Consider the following 19,525-nt stretch of genomic DNA (forward strand, 5'->3'; position numbering starts at 1 on the left):
CTCGCCTTTACGAGACACTTTGTCCTGATGGTGGGATATAGAGTGGGAGTGGGAATAAAATACCAACCACCTGCTACGGAACTAAATTCATGATACGAGTGGTTAATCTTCTATGTATGTGTGCGACGGGATGTGTTTTTTTTTGTTGCTTGCGCGATCTAAAAACGAGTCTGCGCTGGTGATAAAAGTAAATAAAATCATATTTTTATTACCTGCACGCGGACCTTTCGATACAGCTGAGCTGTCTTAAATCTACCGAAATGTGACCAAACACTTAGTAGCAGATATTTGAAGTGTTGAAAAAAAATAGAAAATGGTGCTGGAGTCCATTTTGTAGAAAGGCGATAAACAATGCTTATACGACGTAGATGATTTATTTTGGCAACGTTAAATCAAAATCAAAGATATTTTAAAGCACTGGCAAATGTTTAACTCACCACATGCTATGCAAAAATTACTTTAATCTTGCTGCTTCATAAACCTTGAAGAAAAAAAAATGCATTTTAACTTTAGCTAAAAGAGTAGTTAACACCACTGGAAGCACAAATTTTAGCATTTGGTGTAGGTTTTATTTATTTATTTATTTGATAAAGCCTTGGTGATCCCGAAAATCCTAAATTAGGTCCTCTATTCGAGGTTAGGTGTAAATAGTTCTGGCCATGGCATATAAGCTTTCAGTAACTACTTCTGTTAAATAACCTGCTGGTCTGATACTGTTTTCAAGAAACTGGTTTCAACTGAAATATGGAAATTTACTATAATTGATCGGCCATAACTGGAAAATACAAAGTACAGGCAGTCCCCGAGATACGCGGATCCTCTTATACGCGGATTCGGATGTACACGGTTTGTGGAAATTTGACAGCGGAGCTAGTTTATAGCACAAAATTTAAGCAAAATGGTGGAAAATTGGTCGAAAATACCTTTTATGTCACATAAAACATTTGTTTTTAGCTTATTTTTATGTAACCTTTCCAAAAATCGCCTGATCCGTTGCATAAATCAAATGCAGAGAAGGAAGTCGACTCTGTGACTTTGAAGTATAAACGAAATTCAACGCACCAGAATTCGACTTACGCGGAAATTCGAGTTACGCGGATTTTTCCCGGTTTATAGCGGTCCGCTATAATAGCGTATCTCGGGGACTGCCTGTACCTCATTTGTTTACTATCCAATTAAATATGTCATTATTTTCTAAAACTAATGGTTGGAGAAAAGCCAACATTAGCTACTCTAACCGAATTTCCATTTGCAATCTATGAACAAAAAATGTTTCGCTTTAAAATTGGCAGCGGTAATCTTTTCTTTTTAATTGTTTTCACATATCATGCTTCCCGGAAACATAAACAAACGTTGCCACCGATTTCTGCAACCCATTTATCGCCTTAATCTAAATTTATGTTTCAATTCCATGAATGCTAATCTCTATCACAAACGGTACCATAATAATTCTTTGCGGATTATTCTAACTACCGCCGTTTCGAGGCGTAATAGAGTGCATCGCGAAGTGTGCTCATTTTATCAGTGTTCCGTTTTTTTTTTTCCCCATCTGCCAATTCTATTTGCTCCCTTTTAACAAGGATTCCAATCACTCCATCTACCTGTAGTTAACCTGCAACAGTGTGCATAATGTGAAGGTCTCGCGCGGTACGGTGGAAACGTTCGTTCAACAGTGCAGTTTTGCAGTTCGGTTGAGCCTTTATTCAATCGGTCCGATGCCTTCCACTCTAAGCGGTTTCTTCAACTCTTTGTGTCGTGAAATAACAAAGCGAAACAAAAACGGATATCCGTTTCGGAGTTCCCTGTTCGTCGCGCACTACCTCCCTTGCGCAGGGTTTTCACTGTTCACCCACAAAAAAACCGGGAGCCAAGTGAGGTTATCAAAAGTGATTTTACATGCACATTTAAGGGCTGTAGTGGATTTGCTTGCGAAATTTTATTACAGCTGTCGGTGTCCTCCAGTACGAATGCGAAGGAATACCGTGAACTAGCGACACCTCAGCCCGGTAGCGAGCGGCCGGCGGGTTCGGAAAATCGGTGGCAAACTGAAGCTTGTACCCGTCCCGTATGCTGCCAGTGTTCGGTTACGGGGTTTTTGTACCGTTTTAGGTTCGGGGATGAATACGATCCCTCTGTCCTTTTTTGGTTTCGTGTTTCATGGATCTCCACCAAAGGGATATAATATTCACTTTAACAAAATGGGTCTGGTGTAACGGAAGAGAAAATGGATCGTTCGCATAAGCCGAACACAAGTGAGCTGTAACGAAATCGGGGGTCGGGAGGAAATGCTAGGAAGCATAAAGAAGAATAGCATACTTGTGCCCGAGTACCGAGTGTGTGTAGTGCGCTTGCGTTTGTAAATTTTTAAATAAATGATTCTCTCACCCGTGCCTACTCACTCGCCACACGGTTCTCACTTTCAACCGTGCTCAGCTCACGCTCATGTTCGCCTGTTCGCGTGAGGTCAGTTTTGCCCGGTGTGTGTGGCACCACTGCTTCCAGCTTCCACGCGAACTATTATAAGGGGTGCTCGGATGATTGTAAGTCAGGGCCAAACAGACGAAACAAGGCCTGGCGCTCGAATTCTTCACTCCATTCTGGTTCAAGAGCAGTGCGGCAGTGGTACAAGAATTGGTAGAGCCTGTGTTCTACCCACGCCCTCCCACTGCAGTGTGCCATTTTCATCACTAGGAGTGTACTTCAGATTAAGGGCTTTGTCCGAAGTGCGATATGGGAGCTGTAATTGAGATGCAAATAGTCGTCGTCCCTCTCTCGCCCTTCCGGCCCCCTTTCGATGGGCCGCTCCTTGGTGTCTGTTTTTCTTCGTGTTTAAGTGAGGAACGAAAAAGCGAACCGGCGGACAGGACAGCTGGAATTGGAAGCAGGTTGAACATCACCGTCGACATGGTTGTATAACAGCGTATCCCATATTTGGTGGAAGGCAACCAGCTGGAAGATGATTCGTTGCCCTTTTTTCGCGCGCTCCCGTACGTCTGCAACAGTGTCTGTCCTTTGTGTGTGTGCGTGTGTATGTGTATGCCGTTCGTGTCGGTATGTAAGAGTCATGTAAGTAACGAGAAAACTACCAGCATCATTTTTGTGTGACACGTCCCCGTGCTGGGGCATCGCCATGGGCCGCTTGCATAATTGATTTTCCCAAACAATCTCCCCGAGACCCCGCCGAGTGCCCCGTACCCCGTACAACCCATAAAGATCCGGTCTGGGGTTTTCGGGTTTTAAGCTTCATCCATTTCTGGAACAACGTAATTTTAGTGGAACACGGGCAGGATTTCGCAAAAGCGGGTTTGCGAACGTCTCAGGCCGACCTGACAAAAGGGCACTGAAAGGCAGGATAGTGTTACGTGCTTAGCGAGGGGGTGGGGGGTTCAATTAGCACTCTCGATCATAGTTCCATGACCTGGAGGCCTGCCAGTTGTCGGACGGTAAAGGTTGAGACACTGGTTCACTAGCCAAATTTGAGCTTGTTTGCATTTATGTTCGCCCTTCAGTTCGATGCAGTGATTGTAAGCCATCCACAGCATTTCGGCTCGAAACAGGACAGTTCCATTAGGGAGCCAGCGCCTGCCGGCTAGTTGGAAGTTTGACGATGAAAATGCTGACTTAGCAGATGCATCTGTCGAACAAAAATCGATAGTAAGTTTGGAAAATAGGTTAGTGAAGTTTATGATGCGAGTTCGATTGGTAGATTTTCGGTAAGTAATAGTAAATAGTAAATCTGGACTTTTCTGCAGACTTTGTTGCTACGGGTAAATCCCGTAGCATTGGAAATCAAAAGATTGTCCAAAAAGTTCCTAGGTTATTTTATTGTGTTATTGTGTTCAAGCTAAGCAAAAAGTAAGCATTGGGTACGTTTCTTGAAAAGGTATTCTAGGCATTAGACAATATTTTACTTATGTGTGATATCAATCATATCTTGTGATAGTGTAATGTTTAATGTCACTTCAATTTAGTTAATTTGGTGTGTTGTAAAAATCATTGAAACCGCCTTCGATCGAGAGCTGTCTGCCAATCCAATATCCCGACCCAAGGTCTGTGTAGGATAGAGGACAAATAATAGCCAAGATAGGGGTACGCCATTTTCGATTTCATTTGACGTTTGGTCGCCCGTAACATGCTCACTCATACTCTCTTATCGTGGTATTAGCGACACTTTTTCCTTGCGTCTAGCCTAGATGTTTGCTATATCGCAAAGTTCCGAATCCGAATCTCTGCCTTCTCACCTGCCTTGAACACCAATCATGCCTAACACCAATCGCCAATGAGATCTGCAGATGTTCTTCCGGACTAAAATCGAAAAACAGCGACACAAATTTCCAACCAAATCTCAAACAATAAAAATGTTGTTGCTTTGACCGGCCCGTCTAACTAACACAACTACACACAAAACATTTGCATGGAAAAGGGCATCCAAACGTCAAATCACGTGTAACGAACTTTTGCCTACTTGTCAAATTGCTCGACCTCTATCCTACACAGACCTTGATCCCGACTTAGGTGGCGCTCAACGTCACTCAACTCCATCTCAATTTTCCACGCCTCCTATGTCCATGTGCGCGATCTAAAAGTATTTTACGAGTTGAGTCTTCTGGTGTTATTCTCATGACATGTCCAACCCACTGGAGCCTGGTAAAGCTCATTGCAGCACTCAGCTCATCATTGTAGCGACTGTCTTTCTACGCTATGTAGGAGCTCTGGAGCTCCTTTTTGGATATATTTAAGTTCTACATAGTCCCAGCATTATCATCGCAACACGTGTTTTATATGAAGTCGTTTCCCCAGTACGTAAAGGGTTGCAGTCAGCACTCTGGTTCATATTTCAACATCAATGTGTGGAATTTTGACCGTTCGCATCGCAAATTTTGATTGACTTCAAAAGTGCAGTAGAACGTCTTCTCCGAACTTCGGGATTTATTAGTGTTTTTTTGGAAAATTATAAATAACCAACTTTTATTTTAATTTCGCTCGTTAACCGATAGGTACACTCATTTACCTTCATCAATAATGCTTCTACAAAATGAGAATGGATCATTGACCATCCATGTAGTCGTGTATCACCAGCTGATATTTAAAAATTCATTTCAATGAATTACAGGGTTTTCGAACATTATTTACCAACAATGTCAATATAATTTAATTTTCACTAATTTACACTATATTATTCAATGCACTGTTCAAGAGTACTAACCTAAATTTATTGAATGCTTCATCTTCTTTCAGGACGAAAAAAATCAGCTGCTCGTGACGAATATTTGGCTGAAACTCGTAAGTACGAATGACAACGCGTGGTTCCCGGGTAGTTCGGAATCGAAACGCGGCCGAATGGAGCATCGTTGTCGATCCGTTCTGCGTCCAGGATCGTTTAGACGGCACAATACTCCATTTGCGTTACCGAACGATTGCGCTACCGTGCGAATGGAGCCACGCAGCGAGCTTACACTTGTGTATCAAATCCGTACAGCATTGTATCGTTTTGACACATTTTATGATCTTCAACACCACATTTGTTTCGATGAACACAATCATTCTCCGGCGATACGGATCGGTTTCAAACACATATTTTTCTAAACGTTTATTCATTACAAATGATCAAATCAATAGTTAAAGGGTGAAATTATGAGCCAAACAAACGCAGATCATTTTGCTGTTTGCCCAATCACATTACCCACCAATCGCAGAAGCGCCCCACTCATGAGTAGAAGAACGAAAAATGAGGTTCAATTTCAAAAGGTTTCGTTTGCCGTCTGCATTAAATGGGAAGCCAAAAACAACACCAAACGTGACTTTAGATACGTGTTGCTCTAAAGCGAAACTCCAATTCTAGGGAGTGGGGGAAGAGGTACAAACGGAAGCCAAATAATCATCACGTGCTCAGATCGATTGCCGCCAATGGCAAACCGTTCTGAACGGTCGGCAGCATTTTTCAATCGTCTCGGCATCGGAAACAATTTTAACCTGATTACTTGTTCCGGGCACCGGAAGCCGACCCCCTCCCCGAAATGATGTGATGATGTTTGGGTTTTGGTATCGAATGAGAAATTCGTTACGGCGTCAAGCGGGAATTGGATGGCTTATAAGAAGCACACTAAAGTTTAGTCTTAGCAGTAGGAAGTAAGTGAGTGCTTATGTACAAGCTCCTTATTCTAGCATGCCCTATGTGGTAAGGAATGGTAAGCGTACGATTATTTTTGCCTCCAACTCAATCATTTCGGGAAACTTCACGTCAGAGCCGAGTGTGAAGGCATAACATAGTTAACAAACGCTCCTAAGCGACCGGAAGCCAATTCACCAACACGCAGCTCTACGAAACAAAGCTCACCACCAAAGAGCCACGGACACAGCTGCCATTTGAGTGAATGGAGTTGCGTACGGAATGGTTTGTATGCGGCCATTGCTTTTGCTGATTCCTCCCCCGGGGTTCCGTTTCAACTGAACCGTGTCGGAGTGAAAACTTCACTGGAAAGAAAATCATCAGGTGCGGCCTCGCAAACACCCGAGCGAACGCTCTTTAATAAATAAAATATGAACCGAGCAATTTGTTTCGACAGGTTCGACTTCCGTTTCGTGCGCGTCTCATCGACGTAGGTGCGAAGCCATACTCCTACAACGCAAAAAGAACTCGACCTTACCACAAGCTGGAAACGATCGCACTTTTTGTACTGTTCGCGCGTACGCGCTCCGTTCGGGCAGATAAGCTTTTATTTATATCCTGCTCGGGTGAGCCTTTTCTTTGGCTCGCTTCCACATCACGTATGCCCATCTTGGACAAAGACGGAGGCCTTTTGGCACGGTGCATGTATATTTTTGTTACCTCCTTTGTTACGTACCGCCGCGCAAAATCCACTGTACCAAACCTACGGCCCACAATCATCATCATCGTTGGTGCCGGCAACGCAACTCGGACTGCAGAATGTCCGGCCGACTGCGAATTGAAGCGAAACCTCCAGAATTACATTTCCTGGTCGCTTCCGAAACGGCGTCCCGCGCTGTGATTGTTCCTCCTGTCCACGGCCACCACAGAAAACCCATAATATGATGTGCAATTTATTGCGCTTTTCGTGAAATATAATCTTATTTTGGGCCCCACTTGACTCAAACCATCCCGCGGGTCTCCGGCCATTCTGTTTTTTTTTTTGCTCGGTGTCCAGAGTGTGCGCGGGATTTTGTGTGTGCGTGTATTTGTCGGTCTGTTTTCTTTCACAGTTCCTTTTGTGTTCTGTGCGCCTCATTCGACAGGCGCTTTACCTTCCACACCGTGCGGGGGTTTTTTTTTTTGGCCGGCACCTTCGCTGGTGTGCTAGGGGCTCGGTCATGAACTCGAATCCTGCGGTCGGGCCGCAATCATTTGTGGTGATTTTTGACCGGCATTTCTGCCATGGTGGCATATTTTCGTTACTTATTTATGATGCCACTTGCCGCACGCGGTGCGTCCCGTGCTTTTCTGTGGCTCAGTCAAACCGGAACTGTCCGGATGCGATGAGACGTTTAGCGACTGAATGGAAGCGATGAAAGGGGCGTTTCATTTCTCGGGGTTTTTTTTATGGAATTGTGTTGACACGCTCATATTAGAATGGATGGTGACTGATAATGTGCTTTTAATAATCTCTTCGATGGTTTCTAACTACACGCGGTGTGCGAATGATGTGATTAGAGTTCTAGCTTTTATACAAGAGTTTATAAACACATCTTCAAATTTAATGGAATGTATTGTTTCGTTGCCAAGGAAATTTCAGTCACATTGAACTCCATTCTTCGTTAAAAAGCTTACTTCGGTGGTTTACCAGTTGCCTCTATTGTTGACCTAGCTTCACATACATAGAGGAAGCAACGATTACTTATGTTTGTGTGCTATTTCCACTGTGAATTATTGCACATTCGTGATTATTTATTTTAAGTTTTCCTATTAACATCTTATTACGGTGTATACAGTTAATAAAATTACCAAAATTGTTGGACAAGCAGTTGAAATAAACCGAAGAGTAAAAAGAGGCTTTTTCACCTGTTGAGAGATTTATTGAACAGTCCACGGACCACAAGATGGAGACTGCTTAGAGTTATTAGAGAGAATGCTTAGAGCATTCAAAATGTTGAAAAAATGTAAGATGGTTTAAATGATTATATTCAACTTCAAGCATCATCTCAAGTCTAGATTCTATCTTTGAGAATTGTTCCGGGAATTTTACACAAAAAAATACTGATGTTCAATCGGTTGTACAATAAAACTGTGAAGTGAAATAAACTGTGGGATAAAAGAACAAAATTTCAAACATTAATACACAAAAAAATCCTCACAGCATGGGGAGAATGATTGATTTTTATGAACAGCAAAACCTTTCACTAAAAATGGGCATCTCTACTATCTCTATCACGCTAATGCTAGGATGCTATTAACACCTAGTATATATTAATTTTATTATTTGTTTGCATTTGCTTTGAACTTTTTAAACTGCTTTTTTTATTACTGAAGAATCCATTTGAGACATAGTTAACTCAAAAGGAATGCGATGTTCGTAACGCAAAGAAAGAAAGGCTTTCCTGGTACGTTGTGCGCCAGGCAGTGGGAAAATAACCAGATGATGTAAGGTGGCGTCGGCATAAAAGGCCGGAACGCTCCATTTTACTCAAAGTATAATGAATAAATACTAAGCACAAGTTAAAAGCTGTGAAACGTGCTAAGAATTGAACACAACTTAAGACTTATCACACACAGTAGAATGGAAAGAACCTAATAATTTCTGAACAACAAAAAATGGATTTATTTAGCAAGAAATACAACTCTCCAAATTTCCGACGAAAACAAACTTTTTGCGCGCTTTCATCCAATATCTGTCGGTTGGGGGCTGACATTTGATAAGAATTTACTGTGAACGTATTTTAGCAAGATATTTAAAGAGAGACGAAAAAAAATATGAAGATCACTAGATACAACAGACGCCCACAAAATTTCATCGCCAGGTCTCGCCATGAACACTTTATTGGAAAGATGCGAAAAAGCTTAAATCAATGTGCAATGTTGACTTACGGCATAGATGTAGATTTGTTTGTCGAGAGCATACATTTTTGTACACTTGTTTTCGGAAGTACCTCGCTTTAAACATATCAATTTTGAATTCGATTCTGCTGCAGCTAAATAACTGACTCGTAGCAGTAATCCGTTCATTTGATTAATAAATATTCTGCTTCGTAAAGTTCCTTCCCTTGAAGTGGCCCTACACACACCGGCTATCCATATTGCATTCTGCACGTGAAAGCCAGCATTACAAAGCAAACCAACTTCATAAGCACAATACCTTTGAAGTATGCCCACCAATTCCCGGAACTGGGCGCTGGGAAGCTGATACCTACTGGCCGCTCATTCGCAACCGAGCATCCGGTCCAAACCACGATCTATGATTTATTGCATCCCGGGATGGCCAAGTACGGGCTGGAAGGGATATAAATTACATCTGGCAGACAGTGGGTCCTTCCGGCTCATGCAGCGGACCGGGCTTGATGATCATAAAGCTTCATCATCAGTCACGGTGGTTGACGGTGGCTGTAGCCATCAACCGAACCGAACACACGCAGACGCTCGTGCACGTTCCATCTTGATGCCAACCCATTCCCCGTGGTGCTCCATTTGGGAGTTGTGTTTCGGTCCGATTTCACCCGGGTGTCTGGTATCAATTACACACTTTTTCTCCTCGCAAGCACGCACCGGTTTCGATGGCCTCAGCCAAGCGGTAGGACCGTGCTCCGTCCATCCACCAAAACCCTTCAACGAGGCTAACTTCAATGGATAACCCGACACGTGCGAAAGGAAGCAGCACGCCTTCGAGTTAATCCCGAAACGGATTCCGGGCCGCTGAGTGTCCTGCCCGCCCGCTGATGAACCGGTGAAAATGACCGCTGGGAGATACTACGGCTCGGATTTACCGAAACGGGGCACGGAACCGAGGCAGGAAGTACACACGAGGGCGTCGGCGACGACCATCTCGACGAGCTCATGCAAAACTCATTAATCTCCACCTTCCGGCCCGGTGCGTCCTGGTTGCTTCCTGCAACTTTCCCCGCACCAAAAAACCACCCCAAATATCCGTTTGCTGGCGAACACCGAAGAAATGTGGACTTTCGGAGCTCATATAATTTGATTACATCCCCGGGGTTGCGTGTCTCTCTCTCTCCCGGTACGCTTGCTACTAACCTTAGCCTGTACGTTCAAGGCCACCGCAAAGATGGCCAGTGGACGCTCATCGTTCATCGGGTGGCCTTGCCAGCGGTGATGAATGTGTTTAATGACGTGTTGCATCTCAACCGTCTGCCCACTGCTGCTGCTGAATGGGAAAGCGGACGCCACCACCAACGGTCTGGTATTTACTGCCTTTATTCGTGCAAACCTTCATCAATTGGAATGACTTTTTTCTACGGAGCACTCCAAGTACAATATTCGACCACCGACCAGATGACCATTCACCGATCAGCCTGATGAGTACCGACCTTCACAGCCATTTGCTCGAATATTAATTATCCTTTCCAGTGAAGCAGAGATTAAATGAGGTCGTAGGGAAGCGTCTGGTTCACTGATTTCGTGCTTCCCCATTGCCCTCCGTATCCGTCTCGGGATTTATATTCTTCTAAGTGGCCAAAAGGCCGAAAATCCGCAGACCGATTAATTCCCTATTACAGCAAGCACATTGTTCAAATCAAATTTCATGCAGCTACTGTTACTTAAATTATTCTATTGCATTTTCGTAGTGTCCGACATGGACGAAAATGTTACCAAGAACATGCAAGCAGTAACATCCGTTTACATAAAGTGAAAAAGGCTAAATCGATTCTGGTTTTCGGGTCGATACCTTCGGGAGCAAAGTTTGATTGTGAAAAATCGGTGGTTCCTTTTTCTACTCCGGCCAAACTGTGCCCGAAGAAACCGAAGCAAAAACGATCCCCGGGAACGGTTAGTTTAAAATTCTAATGGGCAAAAGAAAAGTTTTCCACTTTGACAAAACTCTAATGCTAGCGATGAATTTTTATACTATGCGCGTGTTGAAAGTTTTTGGTCTTGTTTTTTTTTAAATTTGTTTTTCAATTAAGCTTTTGCTATCTGTTTTCTACGCCAGATGAGATGACATGGTATTTTAATCATCTTCTTTGGCAAGGAATTTGTTTTCAGTAACTTTTTTTACGTTTCATTGATAATTTTCCATATATTTATGTTGCATGCAAGTAAGATTTCAAGATTTTTCCCCAAAATTCAAGAATATGAAGTTAGGAATTGTTAAGAAGTTCTTATTGATAAGGAACTTTTTATTGTGTACCTGATAAAAATCTGAAATAAATCCCACACTTAAGCATTTTTCATACATTTTTTCGACACGAAACCAATTGAAATCTAGTTGAGATTCCCTCGTTAAAAAAAAAAAGAATTGTATCCCAGCAAATAAGACATATGGTAATAGCATCATTTGTTTCAACAAATGGTAGTCGAATAATGCAATGCCTGAACAATAAGGCGGATAAGGTTGAATTAGGCATCTATTCCTCTTCCAATATGTTTAGACTAGAATTGCGAAGGTGGTCCAGTTTGTCATTTTAACAATTGTAAAAAGTTAGTTACTTGTGTCATCCGATGTTCCTGCCGTATTTTCTTTAAATTTCGTTTAATGAACTAGCTGGGTTTTGTGACATTCCTCACTGACCAGTTTAAAATACATGAAATCTCTCTGATGTCACCGTATGAGGATTATGCTTGCTGACCAAATATATAGTATGATTATTGTTTTGCGTTTAAGTTTATCTTACAATCTACCTATAGTTTTTTTTTTAAATTCCGTAAATACATGTAGGAATGAATTCCTTATTGGTTCCACGTTGTCTTCGACTGCCGTTTGCTATAAAAAATTATAGCAGGCACCCACTTTACATTTTTCGTACAGCTATATTTCACTATAATCCCACAAACATTGGAGGCTTTATCCGTATATTCCTACATATCAAAGAATAGAAGTAACGCTTTCCGCAAATCAAGCTTAACTCTCTGACAGCTTGTCTAGATTTTGTTTTTTTTAAAGGCATATAACTTCGATAAAAACGCCCAAATAGCATAATTGAATGAATGTAATTAACAGATTTCTAAATAATTTCCTAAAATTCTTTCAAAGCCTGGAACTTACTTGAAATCCTAATTTTATGTCAACTGTTTAGAATTGTTCAATATGAATGTAATATTCAATATATTCCTACATGCAAAACACTTTTGTTTGATACCATTTTCTGTGGAAAATCTATTTCATTCCGAAATAGCGTTTGTAGTGCTTCAAGGCACAATGCATGCTCACTAAATGAACGATCAAAGCGTCATACAGCTCATCCTGCGCACGTTGCCAGCGGTGATAAATAAAAGCTTTACTCACACCATTCGCTTTTCATAGTATCCAGGCACAAAAAAAAACAAACAAACAAACATACAACTAACAAACTGGTATTATGAATCTGTACGAAGTACGAAGCGTAAAGGGAAATATTGTCGAAAAATATTCCAACACACTCACGCATCGTGCGGCTGAACGTGGACCGCGTGTGTGTTTTGTAGCAGCCTCGAGGGTACATGAGCTTCGATTGGAAAATGCCAATTTGCTCCCGATTGTCCTCTCCATCGCCTCATCGTTCGATGGTCAAAAAGAAGATGGAAACGCTGTCGTTTGCAGTGCCAGTTCGTTTTCAAAAGCCGTTTTGTTTTGTGAGTGTGTGTGTCTGTTTTTTTTCTGGTATAAATACATTCACCCACTGGGTCATCGCCGATCCCCATGCAGAGACGGATGCTGTCACCGACAAACCGACGCATGTAACCGAATCGATAGTTTTTTATGTGTACCGTTTGCTTGCGAAGGCGGAAGTTGAATGCGTGCTGTTGTTGTTTACGTGTGGTATTTTATGCTTTTCGCTCTGCTAACGACAATCCTGCACGTGCAATTGCACTGGGGAAAATCGATGTTTTCTCGTCGCTGCGCCCGACTCGCTTCCGGCACAGATGTGTGGTAGCTACGGTACAACAAGTTGGACATGGTTTGCATGTTTTCAGGCAATGCTATTTGTTTTTTTCCCCCCCGTTCAATTTATCGGTTTCGCACACGCGTTAAAAGAAGTGCCACTTTCGGTGCTACTGTTGTCTACAAGCTTGTATTGCTTTTAGCATTGTCCCGATGTTAAAGGGTGTTGACTGTTGCTGCACGAACATAGTTTTCTCCATGCGATATGCTATAGTATCTACAAATGTCAACTATTAAATGCAATGAAAAATGTTCCTTAACTCAGTAGTTACTCTCTCAAAACGGCTAAATAAAGGAATTTTTAAACAAAACTCTGTCTCTCAACAAACGCTCTGAAAGCTTCCAAGCCAGTGGTAAATTCAAAATTACTCAATTCTTCCTAATCATATGCTGCAATGTTTAACAATAGCTATCGTGTCATTTAATACTTTTTCTTCGCTTTTCAGCGGCTCCTTCCGCTTCATGGCCGAAGTGATTGGCTACATTTTGCGTCCGATTAAAATTCCATCCAAGTAGCAACTATTCATTCCCGAACCGTGCTAATGCACACAATTTGAAACCCCCTTAATGTTTATCACTCGCAACAAAGCCATAATCTTGCTAAAAGTATGGATTGCACTTTTTCAATTGTACAGCGACGCTTCCGCTGTCCGCCCTAGCAAAACGACACCCCGCCGTGATTGTTGGGCAGAATTTAAAATTAGATTAGTTTGTGACTCCTCGAATACTCACGACCTGGTGGGTCGATTTATTTGAATGTTAAATTTTACTCCCCTCCAATCGGCCACCGAGAGAACGAGACCAATTTCCTCGTGACGCCAAGGGTCACGAGCAAATTGTCGATGAAACGGCAACGACAATGCCGGCCAGCCTTGGTCGACCTCCGTCGCGAATGGATGATTCTGTTTCCGGCGCACGTGATCGAATTAGACATTCGGATGGCGTATTGTCGTTTGTGTTTCACGAGCTTCGGTCGGTTGTGGGTGAAGGTGGGTGCTCGGTGCGAGATGAGCATGTGAGTTACGGGGTGCAGGAGGTCTTTGGGGTGAAGGTGAAGTATGCGAGCACATAAAGAAAAGCTGGCAAGGAAGTTAGAACGACCCTGGCAGTGCTGGTGCTCCGTTTTCCGAGTTCACCTTGCTCCCCATTGCCATTGCGTCCGTGTGAAACAATGTCCGAAAGAGTAGCATCGTATTTTCGTCCTTCTGAGTCATTGCTGTTAACCCACCCCAAGGGGAATGTACCGAGGGAGGGCATGTGCACACGCTAGAAAGGCGTCCAGTTTGCTTATGTCACCGCTCGAAGGCGGTCAGTAGTCACATTGCCAACGTGCCACCGCCCCCCGAAGGGCACATAACACATCCTGGACGAGCCGTGAGGCGGTGTGTGGGTACAATCGTTCTGCTCACGGTCGGATCGATTTCATCACGCCTCGGGAATGAATCATTCATGCGGTTTTGGTAAACAGTATCTTATAAGACAGGCAACGAACTCGACGCTGGGTGAAAATTTGAATATTTTCCTTTTTGTTTTCGGTGTTCTTTCCCTTTCTGAAATGCGAAAGAAAAACTACGCCGGGACAGTCAGGCAGAAGCAAGAAACGGCCCACCGACAAGATGTGGATTAGATAACAAGTGACAAACCCTTGTCTCGTTTGGAACACGTTTGAGAACGGTGTTTTTTTATTTAGAGTCCCGTTGGGAGTTTTGTGCACCGAAACATCCGGCAGCAAGAAAAAGAGATCTTGAAACACTACCCGAGCAATGGTTAGCATACGGACCTATCGTTGTGCATACGATAAAGTAGATAACTAACAGGAGAATCTGTTGTGACTTTTTGTCGATTGATTGCGTGCGGATGGTAAAGTGATTGGCTCGATACAGTTATAAATGGTTTGCGTTTCACACTTTCAATTAATAACTCTCTTTAAAACGTGTGTGTTTACAGTTATCTTAATATATTCCAACTTCACAGTGGACCCTACCGAATGTGTTTTATTATAATGTTTCTCTCTATTCTCTAACCTGTTTCATTTCATCTCGTGTGCCCACCACCGGCCGGATAATTGTTTGTATGTATGTGTGCGTACCGCCAAAAAAAAACACCGGTGCATTGGGTGGACATAATTGCAATGCAAAAAAAAAAACACAAAAAAATGCAAACAAAATTCGAACCCAACCCAATATCATCGTCAACCAAATTCCGACATGTTACGTGATTGTGCAACGAAAAATCACACCAATGCACCCGGGTGTTCGTGTGGACAAATAATCGCTTCAAACAACAACCCGTCCCAAATGAACAACGTAATCTGCGTGTCTGCGAATATGCTCCGAATCGAAATTCGACGAAAACCGTACCGAACTCAAAACCAAAAATCCAATCAAACCAAACAAACAAACTATTCTGCCATGTTTGTATCCTTTTGTTGCAACCAAAAAAAAAAAAAACGAAAAAACAAACAAACAAATCATCAACTCAGGAATGGAATGATATGAATTTAAGGTGGAACACATCGGAATATGGTGGTGTGCGAGATCTCCGGATACCACCGCATCGGATATGGAAACCAGATGTTTTGATGTACAACAGGTTGTTATTCACTCTTTAAACTCCCGCACCTTCTAATGAAATCAAAACAACTAAACAGAACAGATAAATTTGCATCGGTTTTTGCATAAAATTCATCAAAACCACCCACCCTTCCTGTACTCCATCGTTTTTTACTTTGCCGGTTGATTATTATGAATTTCGAAATTTAAATTATTTATTCAACATGTGTTCATTCGGCGCAAAGTGCATCCTTAACAATATCTGTTTATTATAGTTTTAGTTTTATAGTTTATCGATTTGAATTTTAATTAAAAAAAATGAAATTGACAATTATTTACTTCAAATCATTATTTCAAAAACTCCCCTTAATCTCGCCTTGTTCTCTTGTTTTGTTATTCATTCCCTGTCATCCTGCATTTCATCACAATAATAAAATTTAAATAAAACAATGCTTCTATTCAAATTGTTTCGATTTCTTAACAAACAATCTTTACAACTAAACTACTAATCTAATCTTTTCCACAACCGAACAACCGACCAGAGCAGTTGAAATGTACTCATCATTACCGTATATTTATATTTTAGTGCTGATGAAGGCTTTGATGGCACATACCCAACAAACGTAGTCGTACGCAATAATGGTTCTTGTTTGTATGTGCCACCAGGAATCTTCAAATCAACATGTAAAATAGATATAACGTGGTTTCCATTTGACGATCAAAGATGTGAAATGAAATTTGGTAGTTGGACATATGATGGTTTCCAGGTAAAGTTGATGCTTACAAATTGTACAGATGAATGATTTACATAAATATATTTATATTTAGCACACCAGCAGAACCAATTATTAAAAACAATACGTACCATACCATAGCCAGTAATAAGCCACCCACAGTACAGTACTAACTACTATACGCAACCTACGGGACAAAAGAATACTTGCTATACCTACACCTGCGTTGCCTTTAGAGCCAAAGCTAAACATCGTGCACAGAAACACCAATTCACATTGCAGTTTAGTTTGATCGCTTATAAATGTACTCACGAACTCAAATAGCTATACTATAGGAGTTGCTTTAGCAGTACAACTTAGAAGTTTAACCTAAAAAAGCTATAAATGTAGACCACAAAATCAATGGTGGAAAAAAATTAAGCTGTACAAAGGTGAATTGGTATTTAGGCCGATCTCTTCCCTAAGGAGTACTAGAACCGTCTGGCTGTACTTTCGGTGTTCAGTTTAATATTTTTGCGATAGGAGTTTTGGTTCTGTTATCTATTTTGTGTTTTATTTAAACACCAAAATGAAATAGAAATGATCGCTGCCACCTGCTTCTAGAGAGTTGAAATTTGTTAGATGGATTAGATGTGTTTAATATTGGTATTAGTTTTTTTTCGTTTTAATTACTCATCATTATAACATCACAATTGGCGTTTTTACAATTCCTAGAAGAATTACAACTATATTACTTACAAATATTTTTCTACTTAAAAACTCAAATTTTTGTACTAATAATTTTTACTTCAATACTGATGCTACTAGTTAAGAATCTTCACTTGGATCTTAATACTTAATGCATATTAGTATTCTTCTAGTGATTGTGCAAACAATGATAAGTTTCCCACGCTTTCGGCTTACAATAGTGTCTTCCAAAATATCTCCCCTGGCATATAGTATTGGCAGCTTTGCTAGCTCTTTTTCACCACATATGGGTACCCCCGTATTGCCGCTCCATTAAGCATTTTTTGTTGCAAGGAATCTTAGATTTCCTGTGTTTTTGTTTTTTTCTTGTAAATTTAGTATACGTTAGCTACGTTTTGTTGTGTTTAAACGGGTGTAGTTTTACATGTAAGTAATAAAAAAGGCTTAATTTATGTTTTATTATTTACACGTTTTCGGAAACAATATTTAGGCTATATTTAAAGTACAAAGTGGAATAGAAGTAAGTAGCAGCAAATGAAAGGCTAAGGATTTGTATAACATTTTAGGCTCAAGCCATGAGATTACTCAAACACTGGAAAATCTATCCGATAAGGAAGATAAATACATTTTAAACCTAGAAAAGTATTTTATTTTCCTTACAATCGGATCTTTGTAGTAAAAAAAAAAAAATCTCATGGCATGAGCTTATTGCACGAAAATGTTCTGTTCAGGTAGGACCAACGGAAACCGAGTGTAGCTGAATTTCCGATTGAATGCATACACGAATCCCGTCCCAGCAGCACCAGTGACCGTCGAAGACTTTTTTGAATATCGTTCCCGTTTGGCGAATGGCCACCCCCAGCGAGAAAATGGCCATTCCTACTATTCGCTGGGGGATGGATGGGTTACAGACCGATGTTTCGATGCATCACACTGATCCGACATCGTAGGCAAATTCGTGCGTCATTTGACAGTTCGGGAACAGCTTCAAAAAACTCTTCGTCGATACGGTTCCTTCTTGGCGGTGGAAGAAGATATATAAACCGATACAAACCATCATACAAACTATCGAACGTTAATCATATCATGACCATTCGAAAGCTCTTAACCCCTGAGTCAATACGATGTATACGATTATAAGACAAACAAATCGTGCTATAAAGCGAACCTTTCAATTAAGCAAACATCCAGGCAGATAGAAAACCATAGAAGAAGGCCTATAAACATGGTACTTACGACGATTCAAACAGCAAACACCGAAGAGGGCACAAAGCACTGGAATCATAAGGAGAACAAGCAATGCATAATGCAAGTGCATAATCTAACACGTTCCCGGCCACGAGTTACTCACCAAACCTTTTTTCCAGCCACATAATGGAACGGAGAAGTTTGGATTAGGAAGCACGCAAGGATGATTATGACGATCCTTTCCAATACTTCCACAGTCGGTCGGTCACATAGAATGCTGCTTGTACTACAGAAGCGTACATAGGGTCCCCATGTTCTATGAGGGTCGCCCTCGGGGAATTCTAACGAACGTGTTTCTAAACTCTTTTACAGATGTATGATACATAATTTTGCTTGTGAAAATTAAAGTTTTATCCTACTTTCAATTGTTTTTTTCTGTTTTATTTCGTTTACATTTAGCTTCTGTGTAAATTTTTATGTTGCTTTATCGTTATTGGGATGAAAATTGGAATAGCTTTCTTTGAACAGAGTTTTCGTTATTTTTGCATGTCACTTAAGATAGTGAAAAGAATTTGTAATATGTTTTTAGACTTACCAAAGGAAGAACAAAACAAAAGCTGTGTTTTTGTGTTTTGTTTAAGTATAGTTTGTTTTGTGTTTGTTATATTTATGTGTATGTATGTGTTTGTTGTATGGAGAGAGTGCGATGAGTGAGTGATTGGATTATGCGTCTTGTTTTGTTGCAATTAAAGTTTCAAAAAAATAGAAAATTTATTTCAAAGCCATTTGATTTTTTTAATTCTAATTATGTATGGTTACGAGTGAATGTTAGTGTGTGCGTGAGTGACAGTAGGCTTTGTGCGTGTCTGGCTTCTTATGCGGAACCTAGCTACCATTTGCCTACTCTGACTAACACATAGGTGCTATAAAATACTTTGGACTGGCTGCAAGTAGTCCTTCCAGCTCTAGCAAACAAACTGATCGCCGCATACATACTAATACAGAAATTCTTTTCTCTCTGACATTGCAGTTAGACTTGCAGTTGCAAGATGAAGCAGGTGGAGATGTCAGTAGTTTCGTGACGAATGGTGAATGGGATCTTCTAGGTAAGGCACCGATACTAAACGTAGCTTAAATCGATAACAACAAGGAATAATGGAATGGAAATTGAATTCTGAAACTAAAACCTGAACAGAAACAGGAAAGATAATCTATTTTGGAAGAAAAACACAGCATCATTTCACTCGACCTAATGGGCTTAATTGCCAATGCATACAACAATGCAATCTCAATTGGATATTCAAACAGCAACACCTTT

At 41.1% G+C, this 19,525-nt stretch overlaps 1 protein-coding gene across 1 annotated transcript in view; it reads left to right on the top strand.

The window, feature by feature from the left end:
• LOC128305099 (neuronal acetylcholine receptor subunit alpha-7-like) overlaps positions 1-19,525 on the top strand; it is a 75,397-nt gene that overhangs the window by 41,352 nt on the left and 14,520 nt on the right. Inside the window, exons 5-8 of the mRNA XM_053042400.1 lie at positions 5,239-5,283; positions 15,529-15,638; positions 16,185-16,365; positions 19,238-19,313. Coding sequence (XP_052898360.1) covers positions 5,239-5,283; positions 15,529-15,638; positions 16,185-16,365; positions 19,238-19,313 — 412 coding nt within the window. The remainder of the gene's footprint in view (positions 1-5,238; positions 5,284-15,528; positions 15,639-16,184; positions 16,366-19,237; positions 19,314-19,525) is intronic.

The sequence above is a fragment of the Anopheles moucheti genome, chromosome 3, assembly GCF_943734755.1.
Source record: "Anopheles moucheti chromosome 3, idAnoMoucSN_F20_07, whole genome shotgun sequence".
Taxonomy (NCBI): domain Eukaryota; kingdom Metazoa; phylum Arthropoda; class Insecta; order Diptera; family Culicidae; genus Anopheles; species Anopheles moucheti.